Below are 18,173 nucleotides of genomic sequence, written 5' to 3' on the forward strand. Positions count from 1 at the left end.
TTTCCATAAAAGGAATGTGAATATACTCCTTGACCTGGAAACATCATTAATAATTTTACTTTATTTTTAATAATTTGTAATAATTTTTATTAAATAGAATTTTGTTATTTTTCCCCAAGTAAAATGTTGCAAGTAAGTTGTATATATCTCTGTTTGAGCAGGCAGATATATTTCTCATACCGCAACTTTTCAATCCACTGTAAGCAAAAGCTTGCCTTTTTTCAGAATGAGTGAAACTGTCCTCAAGTTCATATTTTTCAAAAGGCATCTCTTCAGGATGAGACACAGACTGCTTTCTACCTAGACATATAGCTGACATTAGTTGGAGTTCCACTGAAATCTTGTCTTCATGTCCAGAGTGTGCAGATGATCTGGATGTCAACAGCACCTATCCAGTAGCCCAGTGCAGTCCAGATGTTAGCAGAAGGATGTGAAGATGGCACTGGCCTTTACATTTCCAGCAAAAGAAAAGCATTGTTGTTTCTATAAGGGGTGTGTAATGGCAATCACCCCACGGCCCCAGTGACAGTGTCAAGATTGTCATTCTCTCCTTGGCTCTGCTTGTGGTTTCATTCCTCTGCTACAAGCATTCCTGTAAAATTCCAAGCATATTCTGCTGCACTGGAAAGACCAGGTAGGCGTATAATTACTTAATAAGCAGTTACTCTTAAGTATGAGATCACAGAAGCTGGGTACCTAAATTACTTTATTAATTACGTTTGCAAAGAATGCATTTTGATTACACAGTTCTGGAATTTGATCTTAAAAAAAATGCAAGCAAGTAACTTGCAGCAATACAAACACAACTTGAACAAAGATTTCTATTCAGTCCTTTGTAACAGGTGCTTTGTGTAATGGCATCTCAAAGCCTTTCTCTGTTTCTTCTTGTTGGAGGAGGAAATGAATGTACTTCTTTCTGTAGTAGTTACCATTATCCTGCCAGCTGGAGGCTGGTTTTCCAGTTCTGTATGTTTTCTTCTTTTATTTATTTTTTTTAATCCTCAGCTGCTCTGAGAAGTCTGCAGCTAGACTTCTGATTAGAGCTGTTGGTCAGTCTTTAGGGATAGCTGCTGTATGCTCTGCCCTGTGCTCGCTAAAGGTCTTACCTATTGAAGAAAAGGGAGCCCCACATGTCTGTCTCACCATTGCCATGCCACTCTCCTGAGAATGGAGGTGCTCCTGTGGGGGTGAATGAGGTGGTTCCTGACTTCAGAGGTCCTCACACCCAGTGGGAAAGCTGCTGCTGCCTTACCCAAATTTTCACAGCTTTGTGTCTGGGACCATCTGAGAACAAAACTCAGACATGCCTCTTTGCTCCAGGAGATTGGACAGGACCTCACCAACTCTCTGGTGACCCCTTTCCTCACCAGGTTTAATCAGTGTATGAGCATAATAAAGCTGAGGCTATGCTAGCCTCACAGTGAGCACAGTGATATAACCCCTTCTTGCTGATAACCTCTTCTTGATAAAGGAGCTGTAAGATCCTCTGGCAAAGCTCAATGTATAATTAATCTGACTCCAGTTTTCAGAATTCCCCCATCTTAGTTCACATGTCTCTGTTTAATCTGTGTTTTGCCTGTATTTTGGTCAAAGGAGCTCTGAGAATGAACACCACAACAAGTACCTATGTATTAGCCTTCAGCAACCTTCATGCAGAGTGTGTAGGTGCCTTTAATCTGAAGCTGCTGTGTTTGTTGAGCCAGTGCTTGGTTGCAATATGACTGTGAAGGTGCAAGACAAAATAATAGTTTCTGATGTGGGAGAAAAAATATTCAAATTCTTCTTAACTTGAACCTGCATCCAGTACTGGTTTTGGAAAATTTGTTGTCACCCAGGACATTGTAAAATGCAATGTACAAATCAAATATGTTTCTGTTATAATTACAGCAGAGAAATAGCTACAGTGGAATGTTATCTTACACCTGGAGCTGGTAGCCATCCTGCACTGTGGAGATTACTCCATGATTTATGTTTTTATCCTGTGGTTTGATTTGTTTAAATAATGTTATATGTGCTCATTTTGGATTTAAATGGTTCAGGCTTGCTTTGTTTCTGTGATATTTTCAGTAGAGAATTGTTAAATGTCCAAACCAAAGAAAATGTTAGAGGTGAATGAAGAGTACAAACACCAACAAGAAAATATTTGGGGGAAGGAGGTGTTAAGATTTTCTCATTTTTAATACTTTGTTATTTGTGAAATACCATGCAAAGAAATATTTTTGTATAGTCAGCACATGAGTGTAGTCAGCATTCATGCTTGTGATATTTATCCGAGAGCAATTTCATTAGCAGCTTTTACAGCTACAAATAGCTTTCAAGGTCTGAAGTAGAAGTTCAGAAAGTTTAAAATAAGGAGTTTCATTCTGAGATGTGAGGGAAGGTGACAGGGACATGCTTACAGCACTGATGAATTTAAGATGTAATATCTTCTGACTAGATCTACTAGTGTAAATGACCTTGACAATCTACTTAAATGATACAATATCTCCAAGCAAAGACTGCTCCAGCTTTGCTATGCTTATTTGTATCCCTGTGCTCCTAGTTTGGCTTTACACCTTAATTCAGTTCCAAGAAAGACTATAGATATATATACTCTTTACTCAAACTGATCTACAAATACAAGTTTTAAACTAGCTGATGTTTTAGGAGGAAAGAATTTGTAGGTACAACCGAAAAAAGCTCCATACAGTTTTACATTAAAAGAGCTGTGTTTCTGACTTTCAAAAACATTCACTGATTTAATTTTGCAGTCAAGCCATTGTAAAAGAAATTTAATTTATGATTGCTTGAGGATGGCAAATATTTTTCAAAGTCAAACTCAGTCTCATAGTGGATGCCATTCTACCATCTGTTATTGCTTTGCAGCAGTCAAGACCAAGGCAGCCCCAGCAGGCACTGGCAAAACCACAGAACAGGCTTCTTTCTTGTACTGCTCTGTGTGAACCCTGTTGTATTTTTGAGATAGATATGTGTGTGTATATATATATATATACACATACATACATATGATAGATAGATAGATATTATAAATACTTCAGTGTTTGGAAAAGTACATGAAGAAAAAGAAGGTAAGTGAAACACAGATGGTACCAACTATTTCATGGCATTAAGGCTCTCTATGTGCAGAAAACAAGTGGTTTATTCAGCCCCAGGACAAGACAGTGCAGCCCAACTTCTGTCTCAGGAAGGCTGTACCCCACAGAAATCCCACACTGTTCCTCTTTTTCTCAGATTTGATTCAGTTGCCATTCTGATTTCCCAAAACAGTTGTTACAGAACTGGTTCAAAGTACTCTGCTCTGGAACAATGAGCCAGGCAATTTTCAGAAGAAGGAGATTGTCTTTGCAGCATTTCTTCTGCTGCAGATTGATAAATTTGCCTGCTGTAAATAAGAGCCACAACTCTTTAGAGACACAGTGAATTCAGCAACAGTTTCATTTTAGTTCTTTTGGGTCTCCTTTGGTGAGAGGAATGTCCAGAAGCAAGAAGAGATATTAGAACTGGCCTCACCTTCTACCTGCCCCTTCACTGGAGCAGCATTACAGGAGAATTAATGGAAGGCATTAAATCAAAATGATGGCAAACCTCTAGGAGAATGAAATGATAAATGAAAATCTGTTGGGAAGGAAAAGTTGCAGAATAAAGTTCCCCACCAGCACAAGGGCATGTGACATTCCCAGACGCATGAATTTTCCAAGAGTAGGTTACACAAGCTTAATTTAAATTCTGGTGTCCAGATGCTGGGAAACATGAGTGTGTATTCCTGCAGATAGTCCTATTTGTGGGGGTGAGCCGGCACATTAGTCAGGCTGCCTGATCTAAATGAGGACTTGCAACCACAGATACAAGTTTTGTTTACAGTGGCCTTTGATTAATCTGAACTCAAGAATCGCAGCAAATATTGCACGTTGTCACACTGAATCCTGGGAATGATAGCAGAAGTTACCCTCATGGCAGCACTGTTGAAGGAGCATGACACACACAGAAGTCAGCAGAAACCTGAGCACTGAAGGAACATTACCATTAAATATTATAAACTGTGGGGAAAAAATAGTAAGCATACTTAAAATTTTGTAATACTCTGTCATGGCCACTATACTAACAAACACTCAATGTCCCACGTGGTGCCAGATAAGTGGAGTTCACTGGGCAAAGCTGGTCTCTCCTATGTTGTTACCATAACAGGATGTGTGAAAATACCAATACAATTGCACACTAATATTAAGAGAATACTGCTTGAGAAAAAAGCCCACACAATCTTTCTGAATGCAGGTGACATTTTATTATATTGACAGATTCAGAATGCTCCATACAACCACCTGTGACAAAAACCCAACACTGTGTGGGAAGACCTGGAAGAATCACCAACAAGACAGAAAGTTTCCTTCTTTCTAAATTCAGCAGCTCTTCAATATTTAAGGACTGGAAATATAAAATGGTAAAGAAAGGTATGCAATACTCCTGGGTTTTCCTGCTCTGGAAAACCTGACTAAAAAAAATGGAGAATTTTAGTAAGAGTGTAAGGGCTGGAAAATGGAGTCTGTGAAAAATGATACTCCAGCCTCACAACAGGATGTATATATATCTCAAAGGTACAAGCCCTCAGGTCAGTAGGAGTCCCTTAAATTGGGCTGCTGAGGCCCCAGTCATTGTATGCAACCAGGTGATTAAGCAGGGTCCACCTTTTCTGGGTATGGTATGTACATTAAAAAATTCAATTTGAAGACATTGCTTTCTAGACATGGCATCATCTTGAAATAGGCATGGTAAGTTTTGATCAAACTGCACACAATGTAGGCAGACTGGTGAAAAAGCAACTATTAATTTTCTTATTTAAAAGAAGTATATTTGCGTATGTTATATATTTCAATTGCCACACTTACTGTTAGTTTATCAAAATAGGCATTGGCCTTTTACTTACAACAGTCTAGTTTTTTGATAGTACAAATGTCCATGTAGATGTCTGGGATGAAAAGAAGAGGCAAGTCTTCAATGAAGAGAGCAGAAATTATTGGATCACAGAGGAGTTATTTTGGTTGCTTAGCCCATCTGAGGAGAAAATATTTCTGTTTATTAATTATATTTGATAAAGAACACAAATCAAATGAAGACAGAAAGTGAGGCATTACAGCCTGCTAACTATGGAAGAGTAGCATTAGAGACTTGCAGACTGGCAAGAAAAATGTTTTGGAAAACACATTTCAGAAGAAAATTAGACATTATCAATTCCTCTAAAAGAATCTGCATAAAGTCATATTGAAAGTCAGCCAAGTGCCACTGCAAGACTTAACAAATCAGGTAAGGCTTTGTTCAAAATGCAAAGAAACCTATTTATGTTTACATGTTTATATGTAAAGATATAGGTCTTGTACAAGTGTAGAGACTTGTTCACTGCCACATTGCCCTGATTTTGCTCTGGGATAATTACAGAGTGAATTAGCATGAGTGTGTCAATAGTTCGTTCAGTCCACAATTCTCCATGGACAAGAAATGCAATGGGATAATTCCTTAAGAAGAGTTTTCAGAATGAGCTATGGTAAAATGAACATCAGGGTCAAAAGGCATAGTTTGTTGGGATGTGAAGTGAGTCATCATAATAGAAGTAGGTATATTATAGCACTGTTTTGATAGTCTTCAATATATACACGTATATTAATTTATTTGCATGCAGGGAAGATCTAGGTATCCTGATTTTCATTTGTGTTTTTACACATAGCTACTCTTACAGCCACACTAAGAGTGTGAAATGTACATGCTTATTCTGATGCAGGGATCAGGCTGTTGGTGATTTTTGAGGAGTATTTTTATTGTCTGACTTCAAGCACCCCACTGAGATCCCAGAATTAAATGCCTCTTTTCTTACACAGCAGTGCTACCTCCAGGGATGGTTTAGCACAGAAATCACTCCCTTTGGATGCCTGTACACTGCAAAGGAAGTTAGAGCAAGTAGATCACCAAACTGTGTATTTGACTTAGAGGCAGGATTTAGATCAAGTGAATCCACCCTTCAGGACAGAGAGAATTGAACAAATTACAAGCTGAGCAAGTAGCGTTTAGAAAGTAGATGAGCATGGGGGAAATGAAGCACCTTCCGTTCCTGAGACATTAAAGTTGCCTGCAAAACTGAAATAAACATGTATTAGCACAGAAACTACTATTACAAGAATGAATGGTTGAGTATTTGGTTGGTAAATGAATAGTTGAGTATTGGGTTGGTACAGGCTGTATACCTAGACAGAATTTTATTGTCTGTCAAGTCTGTGTAAAACCACAAAGTCGAAGTCTGTGCTACTGGTAGGTGCTTTTTACAGATGTGGAGGAGGACAGCTTCCCACCCTGATGAGCATATGATCAAAGAAGTGGTAAGGGATGCAACCTAGTGTTTCTCAATATTTCTTTTCCTGTTCTTTCTTTCCCCTTGCTCTCTCCCAAAAGGTTTTGGTGCCTTGCTGGTTTGTTGCCTGCTAATTCTGTAGTAGCAAATATTTATTCTATCTCAGATACTGGTCTGTTAAGTTTCATTTTACACTTAACCACTATTCAATAACACTCACTGTACTTTCATTTCTAAATAAGGTTATTGAAACAATATTAGCAGTTAATTTTTTTACTTACAGGTTTGTCATATAAGCACTGGATTGGACTCACATGCAAAAAGTTCAAACCCTTTCTCTCAGCTGTGGGGGATTCAAAATAATTGAAGTCTGATATGCCTGTGCTAGAAAATTCACTTCTGCTTTTACTTCAACTTTGCTCACTGCTCAGTATGAATTAAAATTTTGAATTGACCTAGAAAGAAACAAAGTATTAGTGACATGTTGTGAAATCAGACATGCCAGTTGAAAAGTAGGGTTTGGAAGAGGATACTCTTATCCAGTGCATTATAAATACAAAAAGGACCCCTGTCCACCATTATCCCCTCCTCCCCACAACCAGATTACCAGGGCCAGCAGAGATCTTTCCCTCCAGGTACTTTGAGCATACTGTGGTTTTAATACAGACACATGACAGTAAGAGCCACTCATTCTTATTTCCTAGAGTTCAAGCAGTGATGAAAGGAGAGGGGTCTGGTAGGGAACTACTGTGTGCTTTGAGTTGTCCAAAAAATCTTGTCTTTCTGATAACTAAAGATAAATAAAAGGCTTCCTTGAATGTCACAAGACAAGTGCCCAGTCCTCCGCTATGACACCAAAAATGGAGAAAACAGGGAAGCCTGGGATGCTACCAGTGAGACAGAGTTTACAACCCACCACAGCAGGGATGGATGTTTCTACAGGTGCCTATGCCCATCTGTTCTAGGGCCAGCAAGAAACTGTGGCCTGGTTCTGAGGTGTCTCTGGTGACTAAAAATGTATTTTATTCCTTTAAAATATTGATGTATATAACTGTTTTGAAGTACATTTAATCTGTCTGGATTACATCAAAGGTTTAAGGCTGTATTTTGTGGGGGGGAAAAGGAAGTTTGAATATATTAACTGTAAAAAGATCCCTTCAAGTCCATTCAGCATGCTTACCTATCCTTTCCTCCTCACTTAGTCTTAATCACATTCACGCATAAAACCTAGCTTGACTAACTGGCAAGTACTTGAGGTTGTGCAGTGCATGTTTCAACAAAGCAAAGCTGTGTTGTCAAATAAATACCTTACAATATGCATTTCCAGGTTTTCCCAGGTTGTATCACCTGATTCCAGATGGGGAAGTTACCTGCATTAAGATCAGCCGTACCGATCCCCATGAAAATCTGGCCATTAGGATTGTGGGAGGCAGTGAGACCCCTTTGGTTCACATTATTATACAGCATATTTATCGAGATGGGGTAATTGCCAGAGATGGAAGATTGCTGCCTGGAGACATGATACTAAAGGTACAGTACTGTGGAGGTATGAGATAAAAATATCCTGACAGAGAATAAGATGGTGTAAGTCGATCATGATGAGATTTGCAATGTTGCATACAGAAAGATGTTCCGAAGTTCAGAGCACCCCCTGTAAGCCACTATGATTTCCTAGCTTTTGCTGACCCCAGTGGTAGCTAGGGACACTTGAGGCATGCCAAGGTTGTGCCATGCCATCTGCTTTATGTCAGACAGACTTGGCCAAAGGTATTTCCCAGGATCCCAATGTGGGCGTACTTCACTCTAGCAGTGAATACAAATGCCTCTGGATGGTGGTTCCCAGAGGCAGCTGGATAAGTGTCCACCAGCCAGCTGTGTGTTTCAGGGAGGCTTTTTGTCCTGGTGCCACAAAGAGCAGCAGACTTAATGGCACCACTAAGACAAAGCTCTTCCTACAGGCACATCCAAACTGCACAATGAAGCTGTGACTGTAGCATGGATGGGCCCAGCCTAGCTCTTCCCAACTGTGGCTGACTGCCCAGGATTTACCAAAGATTCCCATGAATTTCAGCCCCATCCTGGTGCAGCTCATGCTTTTTGTGGTACTCAAGGCAGCAACTTAAAGCTAGTTGACCTGTGTCTCTCTGAGTGAAGTCATCCCCACCAGACTGCAGCAGAACAGTCCCGTCATGCCCACATAGGCAATCTGCAAAAGCAAACACCAGCCAAATGCTTTTGTTCATGCTGGGGAGTATTTCTGTTACATTTTGGAGATGTTTCTTAGTATTTAAATGGTTCAACCTGTGCAGTGTAAAGCTACATGGAAATAACTTGTCTGATTCAGGTTTTCTAGCCAGTGATGAAATAAAATCTTGCAACTGGTTTTCATTTAGCAATATAAAGTGCAATGCCTAGTCACTCTTACATGTATGAACATGATGGGATTGACTGGAAGCTCTTTTTTTCTCTTTCTTTTCCACAGCCAAATTTAAGAAGTGGTAGTTATGCAGTTTTACTGTCATCTGAATTAAATCTTACCTGGAAAACAGTGAGAAAAAAAGAAAAGTCTGATTCTCTGGTGTGGTAAATCAGCATAATTGTTAGTAAATATCCAGGGCATTTAAACTTCTACTTGAGGCTCTTTCTTTCTTTTTAATTAGAGATTCATTAGTGAAGAACATTTTTTACTGTACCTTGAACAGCTGGGAGATAAAGAAGAAGAGAAACAGCAGGAAAACAGTGGGAGTGAAAGGAAAGGCTGGCAAGGCAATTTGAAATCAGAAGCCAGTGGAATAAAACTAAGATATATGGAAGGATATTGAAGCTTGGGAAAGAGCAGTAAGAAAGATGAAAACTAGCTTGTATGTCTGGAGACTATCAGGGAGAAAGGGGAAGAAAAAGGGCAGAAGCTGTATGTGCAGCGCATCCTTTCCTGGAGGGGAAGATTGTTCTGCATCAGAAACTTGGCCTTCTGTGTGACACAGTTTGAAATAGCACATGTCACTTCATATGAAGACATCTGTGTAAATAGATCTGCCCTCCCCAGTGCCAACTCTGAATAGACTGTCTTTCTGCTGCTGATTTACACTTCTCTTTTCCAGGTAAATGGCATGGACATCAAAAATGTGCCTCACAACTATGCCCTGTCAATCCTGAAGCAACCCTGCCACGTACTTCGACTGACAGTGCTCCGAGAGCAGAGATACCGGTGCCGAAACAGTGGACTTTCCCTTCATGCTCACTGCAACAGGGATGACAGCTTCCATGTTGTGCTAAACAAGAGCAGTCCAGATGAGCAGCTGGGAATAAAGCTGGTCCGCAAGGCCGACGAGCCAGGCGTATTTATTTTCAACTTGCTGGAAGGTGGCATGGCTGCCCGTGATGGACAGCTGCAGGAGAATGACCGGGTGCTGGCCATCAATGGGCATGACCACCGCTACGGCAGTCCAGAGAGCGCAGCCCAGCTGATACAGGTTTGTCATCCCCGCTTTGATGGGGTTTGGACTGTGCAAAGGCCAAGCAGTGTTTTTTCATCGTCCATTGCAAAGCAGAGGTCAAACACTGAGTTTGTGTATTTGGTAGAGGGAAGGAGTCAAGGTTGGATGGGAATTTACTCCTCTGAAAGCTCCTTGGTTTTTGTGGGGACAAGTGTGAACATGGGCATGGACTCTCACAGAGGTGCCTGCTACCATCAGGTTTTGGAACATACAGAGCAGTGTAAACATCTGTATACTTTGAGCATCGCCAAAGAGTGATGCCAGCTGCCAAAAGGCATGCCAGCCTGCACCCTGGGAGCACTGGTTCCAGCAGAATCCTGACTCCTCCAGCTCAGGAGTCACAGTGCTCTCTGGTTCAGCCCTGGCGCAAACCAGAGTAGCCTACGGCAGTGGATGGCATGTTTCAGGATGAACATCACCCTCTGACACTCAGTGATTTCCCACAGATGTGCTTTACTGCTGAAGGTAGTCCACACCTTAGATACTTCTTACCTAAATCCAGTATATGGAAATCCAGATGTTTCGGAAAAATTGATCTGTAGCTGTAGTTTTTTATTAATCACTGTTTAGACTCGTGGAGTACTAAATGAGTGCTAGCATAGAACTGTCAGACAAAAAAAACCCTCGTGCCTTTCTCAGCTACAAAATTGGTCAGCTTTTGCCTAATTTTCCCTCCAGAACCATTTTGGGGTTTTTGTTTACAGACTATGTTTTTAGAAAATTTCAACATAAAAAGCAAAGCCAAGAATCTTTTGTTGCTTTTATCTCATATTTATAGCCATTATTATACTTGTGCAATTTTGAATTTCATTTGGAGGCATGTAGAGTGTTCACATATTGAAGAATTTCATAATATGAAATAACAGGACGTCAAATCAGGCCAGCTGCTTCTCCCTTCTGACAGGTATAATCAGGGTAATATAAGTCAGACTGAAACAAACAGTCAAATCCACCCATTTTGTGGAAAAGATTCCTGTGTTAGCATAGATTCACAGCTGGTTGTATCCAGCTTTTATTGTGAAGTTGATAGCATAGGTGAAGAAAATTTCATCCCCTTACATAATGCCAGTTGTTGAAATTCTGGTCCAGCATCTTTCTGGATTACCTTATGTAGCTCACTAACTGGGAACAGAAGGCAGAAGGGGGAAGGTTTAAATTCTCTGAGGGCAACAAGTCTGGAATGAAAAACTTTCTAAAAAACTAGTATTCTTGGAGCAGTTCTTTATGGCTACAAAACAAGGCATCAGTGCTTCATAAGCAAAAAACATGTGAGATGAAATGGAAAAAATTACTAACAAGACTATCCACATACAAGTGTTTAAAAATGCAGCTAAAGCCCTTATTGGTCTCCAAAGAGTGGATGTTATTTATAATAATGCTTGAAATGCACACCAGTCTCCAGGAATTTAAACAAGCCCATCAAAGGGGAGATTCAGGTTTCCAAACAGCCAGGATTACACTGCATTGATGTGAGCTCTATGAATCACATTTGTCTAATGCAAAATTCCTGGAACCTGTGTCTTTTTTGTTGTGTTTTTTCATCAATTATCATTTGCCTTTCCTGTTTCCATGTTATGCCAGAGAAAAACCTTTATACTGAAGCCACAAGTGTTTTGCATTTGCCTCTTACACGAAAGGATATTTCACTGTGTCCTCTGATTTCTCAACAGCATCCTGCCTGTTGAGAGCTCAGCATGTCACTTGCAGTGCATTGAGGTCTTCTAATTTATGGTGGTGAAAGCTACAAATACACCATCAGTTTCTTTTAAAACAGACCTAACATTCACGAAAAGGTGTGGTGGCTTGTTAAGCCAAGCACAGCTGGAAGACTGTCTGATTTCTGTGGAATCTGATTATTTTTGACTTTTAAATAATGAATAATTGAGACAAATCTGATTCTTGAAGCCTATAGAAATTATACACCAGCATATGTGAAGCAGTTGCTAATCAGCAGATTAGATGTCTGGCTGTTTATAAGCTCTAAGCTCTGTCACAAGAACTGAAATGAAAAAAACATGTAAGTGCTAATTAGGAACGTGCACACATCATAACACTTCGGAGTTTGCTGCCTCCTGTTTGTCACGTCATCTTTAGCCATGGCCTTGTGTCAGAAGGGGCACTTTTAATCTAAATAATGAGACATTTCACATCTGTTTTCCATGAGAACGACAAGAAAAGGAGCAAGGTAAGAGATCAGGGGTGCTCCTGTGAGCACATCAAGCCAAGCTACATGGGCTGAGTCAGACTTTACTGACCCCAGATGTTCACCCTCCTCTTCACCTGCTTCCCCCACCATAGTTCAGAGCAGCTGCTAGGGACAGGTGAGCTGCTCTTCCTCCCAACAACTGCCTCTGATGAGCAGGCTGTGATGTGGAGCGTATCTGTGCTCCATCATCCCTGCGAGGAATGGGGCAGCTTCTGCCAAGACCAGCACTGCTGCCTCTTTCTAAGGTGCAATTACCTACTAGATGCTCAGAAGTTGCCACTGTGTCTTTGCCTTCCTGCTTGATTTGCCTTGGCTGTAACAGATTTTAATTCTAGTAAATTGTTTCAGCTATTACTTGGACTCAGTACCAAAGCTAACCTCCTTTCTTTAATTTTCACTTCAGCATAAAATATAGAGAAGGAACTGTGGGAAAAGCCAGTGGTAAGAGGGAGGGAGAGATCAGAATGAATCAGCAATGAATAATCTGATCAGTAGAAGCATTAATGGGTTTTTATATATATGTAAATACAAAAGCTGTTCTTGTTGTTTGGATAACTTTCTAAACCACTCAGACTTCTGAGAAACTGCTCAGCTTGACTGGACTGTAGACAAATGTGCCATTGCAACAGAGACTCTTGTTGAACTTTTGCTAGTTGTTCTATGAGAATTAATCATGTTTATAACCTTTCTCTAAATAACCAGCTTTGAGGCTTACCATGTGGCAGCAGATGAGTTTCAAAATGAAGTTGTGTTAAGTTGAAATTGTTCATTTTAGGGAAAACTGTATTTTCCTGTCCTTGGGAGGTTTAATCTTGTATTTTTCAGTTCCACCTCAGCCCTGTTACAAACTAGGGACCAGGGTGGTTTCCTTTCTCCAAACATACGGAATTCTGCTTTTGGGTACCAGTTGAGTCCATGAATAAGTACTCCATAAAACCAGATCTGTTAAAAATGCCGAGAAAGATACCTTGAAATATGTGTGTATGCATCAAACAATATATTATGAAGCTGTGAAGATTTGAGTTTCTAATTTAAAAAATAGCATCCCCCAAGATATTGGGAAAGTAACAAAGAAGTGCACATTTTTTACTTCATTGAAAATAGCACAGCTGGAACATGTGTATTTCAGGCTTGAAGTTGGAGGTTTAAGAGACGTAGGTTGCTTTTTCTTAACTAAAATGATATTTTTCCAAAGCTTTTTTTAACTCTCAGCTACTGCTGTTGAATTCAGCTCCAGAAAGGACAAACCAAGCTATAAAAACAAAAATCCCAGAAGCTTCCTCTGGCTCCTGTTAATTGTCTGTGGCAGATTTGATTTCAATAGCACAACTGGATCTGGGTTTGGTTTTCAGCTGCTTGCTCACTGCCAGCTTTCCTTGGAGCTTCTCCCCAGTGAGCAGGGCACATCACCGTGCCAGCAAGCGAGCCAGGAGGTCTGCTGCCCCCGGGGCTGCGGTACCAGCAAGCATTGCAGCTGCAGCCCCAGGAGCACCAGGCCTCCAGATGTGTTTGTGGGGGGTTGCACGCAAGATCCTGAGCAGTTCCTCAGGTATAAACTGAGAGCAAGCAGGCAGGAGACCCTCTGCAGACTGGTTCTTAAGAGCCACTCCTGCCTGGCACAACACCAAGGTCTTTAGGCTAGAGAGAAGGAGATCAGAGGATTAATTTTTATGTCTTCTGAGCATGCTTCTATAGCATTGAGGTTATTTCTACACTATTCTTCTTTTCAGTTCAGTATATTGGTTTATGGCAGACATCTATGATTTATCCAGGTAAACCCCACTCCCTCTCAGCTTTATCTTTGTATCACTGTTGTCTTAAACAGATTCATATGAGCCTCACTGAGGGGCAAATGAAGCCATTTGCCTCTAGGGAGACAATACAGATTCAATAAGACAGAAAAAAAATCACCTGTACACAGAATTACCACCAATATCAGGCACACACAGAGCACCTTAAAAATAGTGAGCCAATGTTACCTCAGTAGAAGCATTGCAGCATCTCTCAGGCACACAAGTATTTTGACTGCATTGTGCAAAAAGGCCTAGAAGTGCTTTGAGTTTGGATTAATTGCTTTTGAAGCTACTCTTCCTAGAGTGAGAGTTTGAGTTACTTTCCCATCCTAAACTCTATTGCTCTGTGTCCTTGCTTATGCCCACCCTCTTTATCTGTGCTCTGCTGCAGTAGGATTCTATTTCATGAAATAAAATCCCTTTTCTCCCTTTCTTTAAGCTTCCTTACATTTGTCATGCTCATTGCATGCAAGTGGACTTAATTACATTGTTTATAACCTACTTTCACCAGGCAAGGCATAAGCACATGGTTTCAGGGTTAATTGTATCTTTTTCAGCTTTCCCATCCATTGGGCACCACCAGCTCTGGTAGTCTGTCTGTCTCTCTGCCATGGCAGGCAAATTGCTGCTTTGCAGTGGTATACACAGGTGTAGGTGAGAGCTGATCGCCACTCACTGTGGTGGATCACTGCTTCCAGTCAAATTTGGGGCAGGTAGAAAGGATTTTTTAGAGTTAACACCAAATTTTCGAAAGAAGTATTAAGTAGCTGGCAGTAAACTTTTATAAACTTTATTGACCTGAACTGGTGCTACTGTTTTATGTTGTAGCAACCTCATTAATGGGAAAGCCGACCAATGTTTAAGCGGTACCCGCATTTCACAGACTCTCTGGGGCTGAGGTGCAGGGGTTTGTTGCACTGGGGCAGTGGGATTCACACTGTACCTCCTCCCACAGGCCAGCGAGAAGCAGGTTCACTTCGTCGTGTCGCGGCAGACCAGGCAGCAGACCCCCGACCTCTTGCAGGAGACGGGCTGGAGTTACAGTGCTGGCAGCTCCCAGCCTTGTTCCACCGAGAGAAACAACCCCAGCAAGGTGAGGGCACTTGTGTGGTTTCTCTGCAATCCATGGGACAGGGGAATGGGAGAGCTGCTAGTGTTTTCATGTCTCAGGGTGTTACCTCTGGTTTCCGTCAACAGAAGTAGCGTGTCTTGCTTGGCAATGGAAACACAAAAGCTGTGCTGCTCATTAGTTATCCCCTGGTTCTGCCCAGACTCCATCTGGGGTGGGGAGGGAAAGAGAAGGCAGTGGGCAGTGGTGGGGCAGGTGCTTATGTGCACACAGTATCCTGGCCACGGCCACAGATCTGACCAGCAGTGCGAGCCAGCACAGGACAATGTGCTCCAACAGAAAGAAAAGGTTTTTTCTTAACTTTCTCCATATGTAGCATAGTCTTCAGACAAAACACTGGCCTGAAAGTTTCCCATAAGCTACTTGAAAATTACAGTAATTATTAGGCTGTTGGTCATTTATTAAAATGCCCATGCCCTGACCCAGCTGTCAGTTTGGTGGCACACAGCAACTCTGGTCGCCCTGGCTGCTGTGAGCATGAGGACTTTCTGTGGAGCTTTGGACTGAAAGTGTGTTTGTTGTGCTCTAGCAGCACCTGGAGCTTGCATGGTGTGGGGTCTACAAGGGCTGGCAGTGTGCAGCATGGCTGGACCCAACCCTGGGACACAGCACAGAGCAGCCATCTTGCCCAGATAGGGCTGTGGTTACCAAACTGTGCCCCAGCTGCCCCTGGGTACCTGGTCACAGCGTGTGTTTAGTGCATTTAGACTTGCAATATTCTCTCTGCATAAGGCAGAGAGATGCTAATACTCAAACATATGAGGTATTAGTAGGAACCAATGCAGCTAGAGTTTTGAAAATATGTTTTCTAAGTTTACTCTGTGTTATTCTTTGCATTTTAGACAGAGCAAGGCATGTCCTTGAAGGAACTGAATTTTTTTACTTCACTAAATTTGAAGTCACATGCCTGGCTAATTTACATTAATCACCCTTAATGTCACCACTTAGGCAAATCCATGCAAGTTTGACCCTGGCCACCAGTGCCAGGGGTGCATCAGGGAGGCGTACAGGGCAGGGCTTAAGTTCATTCTGCTTGATGGGTAGCCAGTTGTGTCCTTAAAAGGACCTCTGGACCAAATATTGGATGCACAGCTGTCAGCCAGGAGGTAACTCTAGCTCTGGATTTCACAAATTTTAAAATATACCCATTTTTGCCGGTCTTTTAAAACTACATTATTCAGTGTTTTTATGTGTTAAAAAATACTAGTATATATTTACCTATTTTTAGTTTTCCTTTTCCACAAAGTCACAATCACAGCTCCTGTTAGGTGGGATCAGATCAGCAGGAGTTAAAGCAGAGTCAATGTTCAGTAGCTACTACCAAGTAGCAAGTAGTGCCCAACTAATCATGCATCTGAAAAGGCATTACTTTTTAATGAAGCAATGATTTCCTTAGGAAGATAGGTGGAGGACAGCAATTAGCTTGTGCTGCTACTGTATGCTTCCTAGGGAAGATCCCAGCACTTGCTAACTCTACCGTGTTGGTCTGCGTAATTAACTGCTAACACATGGGAACACGAAATATTTGTCTCTCTCTGGCCTGAGATCCTCATTTTCTCTTTGTGTACCAAGAGGTGTTGGATGGCAGTTCTTGGTAAGACCAACAATATTTTGCGTAGCTGTGAGATTGAAGGCACAATGTTGGCTTTGTAACAGTCCTTTAAAGACTAATGAGTAAGTGCTGTAAAGACTAATGAATCATCTCTTGTTGGATAGGCCATGGCTTTTAGGGGGATTTCCAGTTTGCCACAAGAGATGACTACTACATAAGCACATGAGTGGGTGTGCTGCTGTGGGCTTCTGTCCAGTGCCACCATTTGGGCACTTTCCAGGGAAGATCGCAGCCAAAAAAAGAAAATTTCCTCCCTTTAGCTTTGTGTGTACATAGTGGAGGGCTTCTATCAGAGAGAATGCTCTGGCAAGAGATCAGCAGATCAGTACAGCCGGTAGACACAATGAGCTTCATGCACTGTGGACTTTTGGACATTACTGGAGTGTTAGTTGCCCTTTTATAGGGCATGGCTGTGTCAGTTCAAATATTTCATGCTATTTTGCTGAAGGTTTAACTGAACATAATTTGCAATTCAAGATCTTTAAACTGGCTTTGGAAGACTTAAAAAATGTTATTTATTTTAAATAGATATTAGTGCAGGAGTGATGCTTGCAAGCCTAGGGTTTGTACAGTGTCCTAATGCAGCACATGCTCCTGCCCAAAACCAAGGTAATGCTTGTTGGCTGGACCTCACTGTCAGGGGAGTCACCTACGTGACTGTGGTTTGATGAGTCTGCTACTGCTGTTGGTGGGATTGCTTTATTATGTGTGATTAGAGGATTGCTAGCTGCCCTGAATTCCAGTTAATTTTAAGGTGTTTTTTGTCCCCTGAGCTTACTGTAGGAGGTGATATTAGAAGGTCAGGAATGCTCTCTTTGAGGGAAACTGCTCTCACTGTATACATGGGCTGAAATCAGTTCTCCACCCTTGGCTGTATTCGGCACCAAGAATAAACTCTAGCTTCTAGCAGCCGTCTAGCTTGTGCAGTGGCTCAGGAACCACTTTGGGCCAAGCTGTTGGCCTCATGACGGCCAACCTCCATCTGTATGGCGTGAGGAGGCGCCTCTCAGGCCAGTGGCAACCAGCCATGTGGCCCACAAGGATCTGGATAACAGGAGGATGATCTCTTGGGACCATGTCCTTCTCTGGTGGTAGTGATGCCAGGTGTATGGTGTGCCAAGAGATTGGTCCTGCACAGGGTCTCATGGATCTGTTTTCCTCTGTACAGAGATAGGGGAAGCACAGCCCAAACTGTTCTGGCTGCTGCCTAGACTCAGAAAAGAGATGTCACAAACACTTTCTTGTGCAGCTGAGGTTGCGAAGCCATGCTGTAATGGATAAACAGGCTCAATTCAATTCCTTTGAAGTCAGTGGGAGCTTTGCCATTCATTAAATAGCACTTGTTTTTAATTGCAACTGTTTTCTTACTTCTTTCAAATGAATTGTCTACTACTTAAAGCAAAGAAAATGTTGCTGGAGCAGGCAATGTTTCCTGACCATACAAACAGGTTAACCTTCAGGTGAAGTACATTTTCCAAACAGACACAGCAATGGTTTTTGCCTGCACGTGTTATGGCTTTGATGTTGTGATAATCTGCTGTAAATATTTATTTTCCAGTGAATATACAGAAAAGGAGGAAAAAACAAAAAGAGGAGGAGATG

General features: G+C 41.5%; 1 protein-coding gene across 2 annotated transcripts in view; it reads left to right on the forward strand.

Moving 5' to 3' along the window:
* LNX1 (ligand of numb-protein X 1) overlaps positions 1–18,173 on the forward strand; it is a gene marked incomplete at both ends in the record, with an annotated part of 65,734 nt that overhangs the window by 34,727 nt on the left and 12,834 nt on the right. For both annotated transcript variants that reach the window (XM_082281907.1, XM_082281908.1), the window contains 3 exons: positions 7,662–7,864; positions 9,436–9,807; positions 14,786–14,923. In XM_082281907.1, the coding sequence (XP_082138033.1) occupies positions 7,662–7,864; positions 9,436–9,807; positions 14,786–14,923 (713 nt within the window). The remainder of the gene's footprint in view (positions 1–7,661; positions 7,865–9,435; positions 9,808–14,785; positions 14,924–18,173) is intronic.

Source organism: Coloeus monedula, assembly GCF_965178545.1.
Source record: "Coloeus monedula genome assembly, chromosome: 5".
Taxonomy (NCBI): domain Eukaryota; kingdom Metazoa; phylum Chordata; class Aves; order Passeriformes; family Corvidae; genus Coloeus; species Coloeus monedula.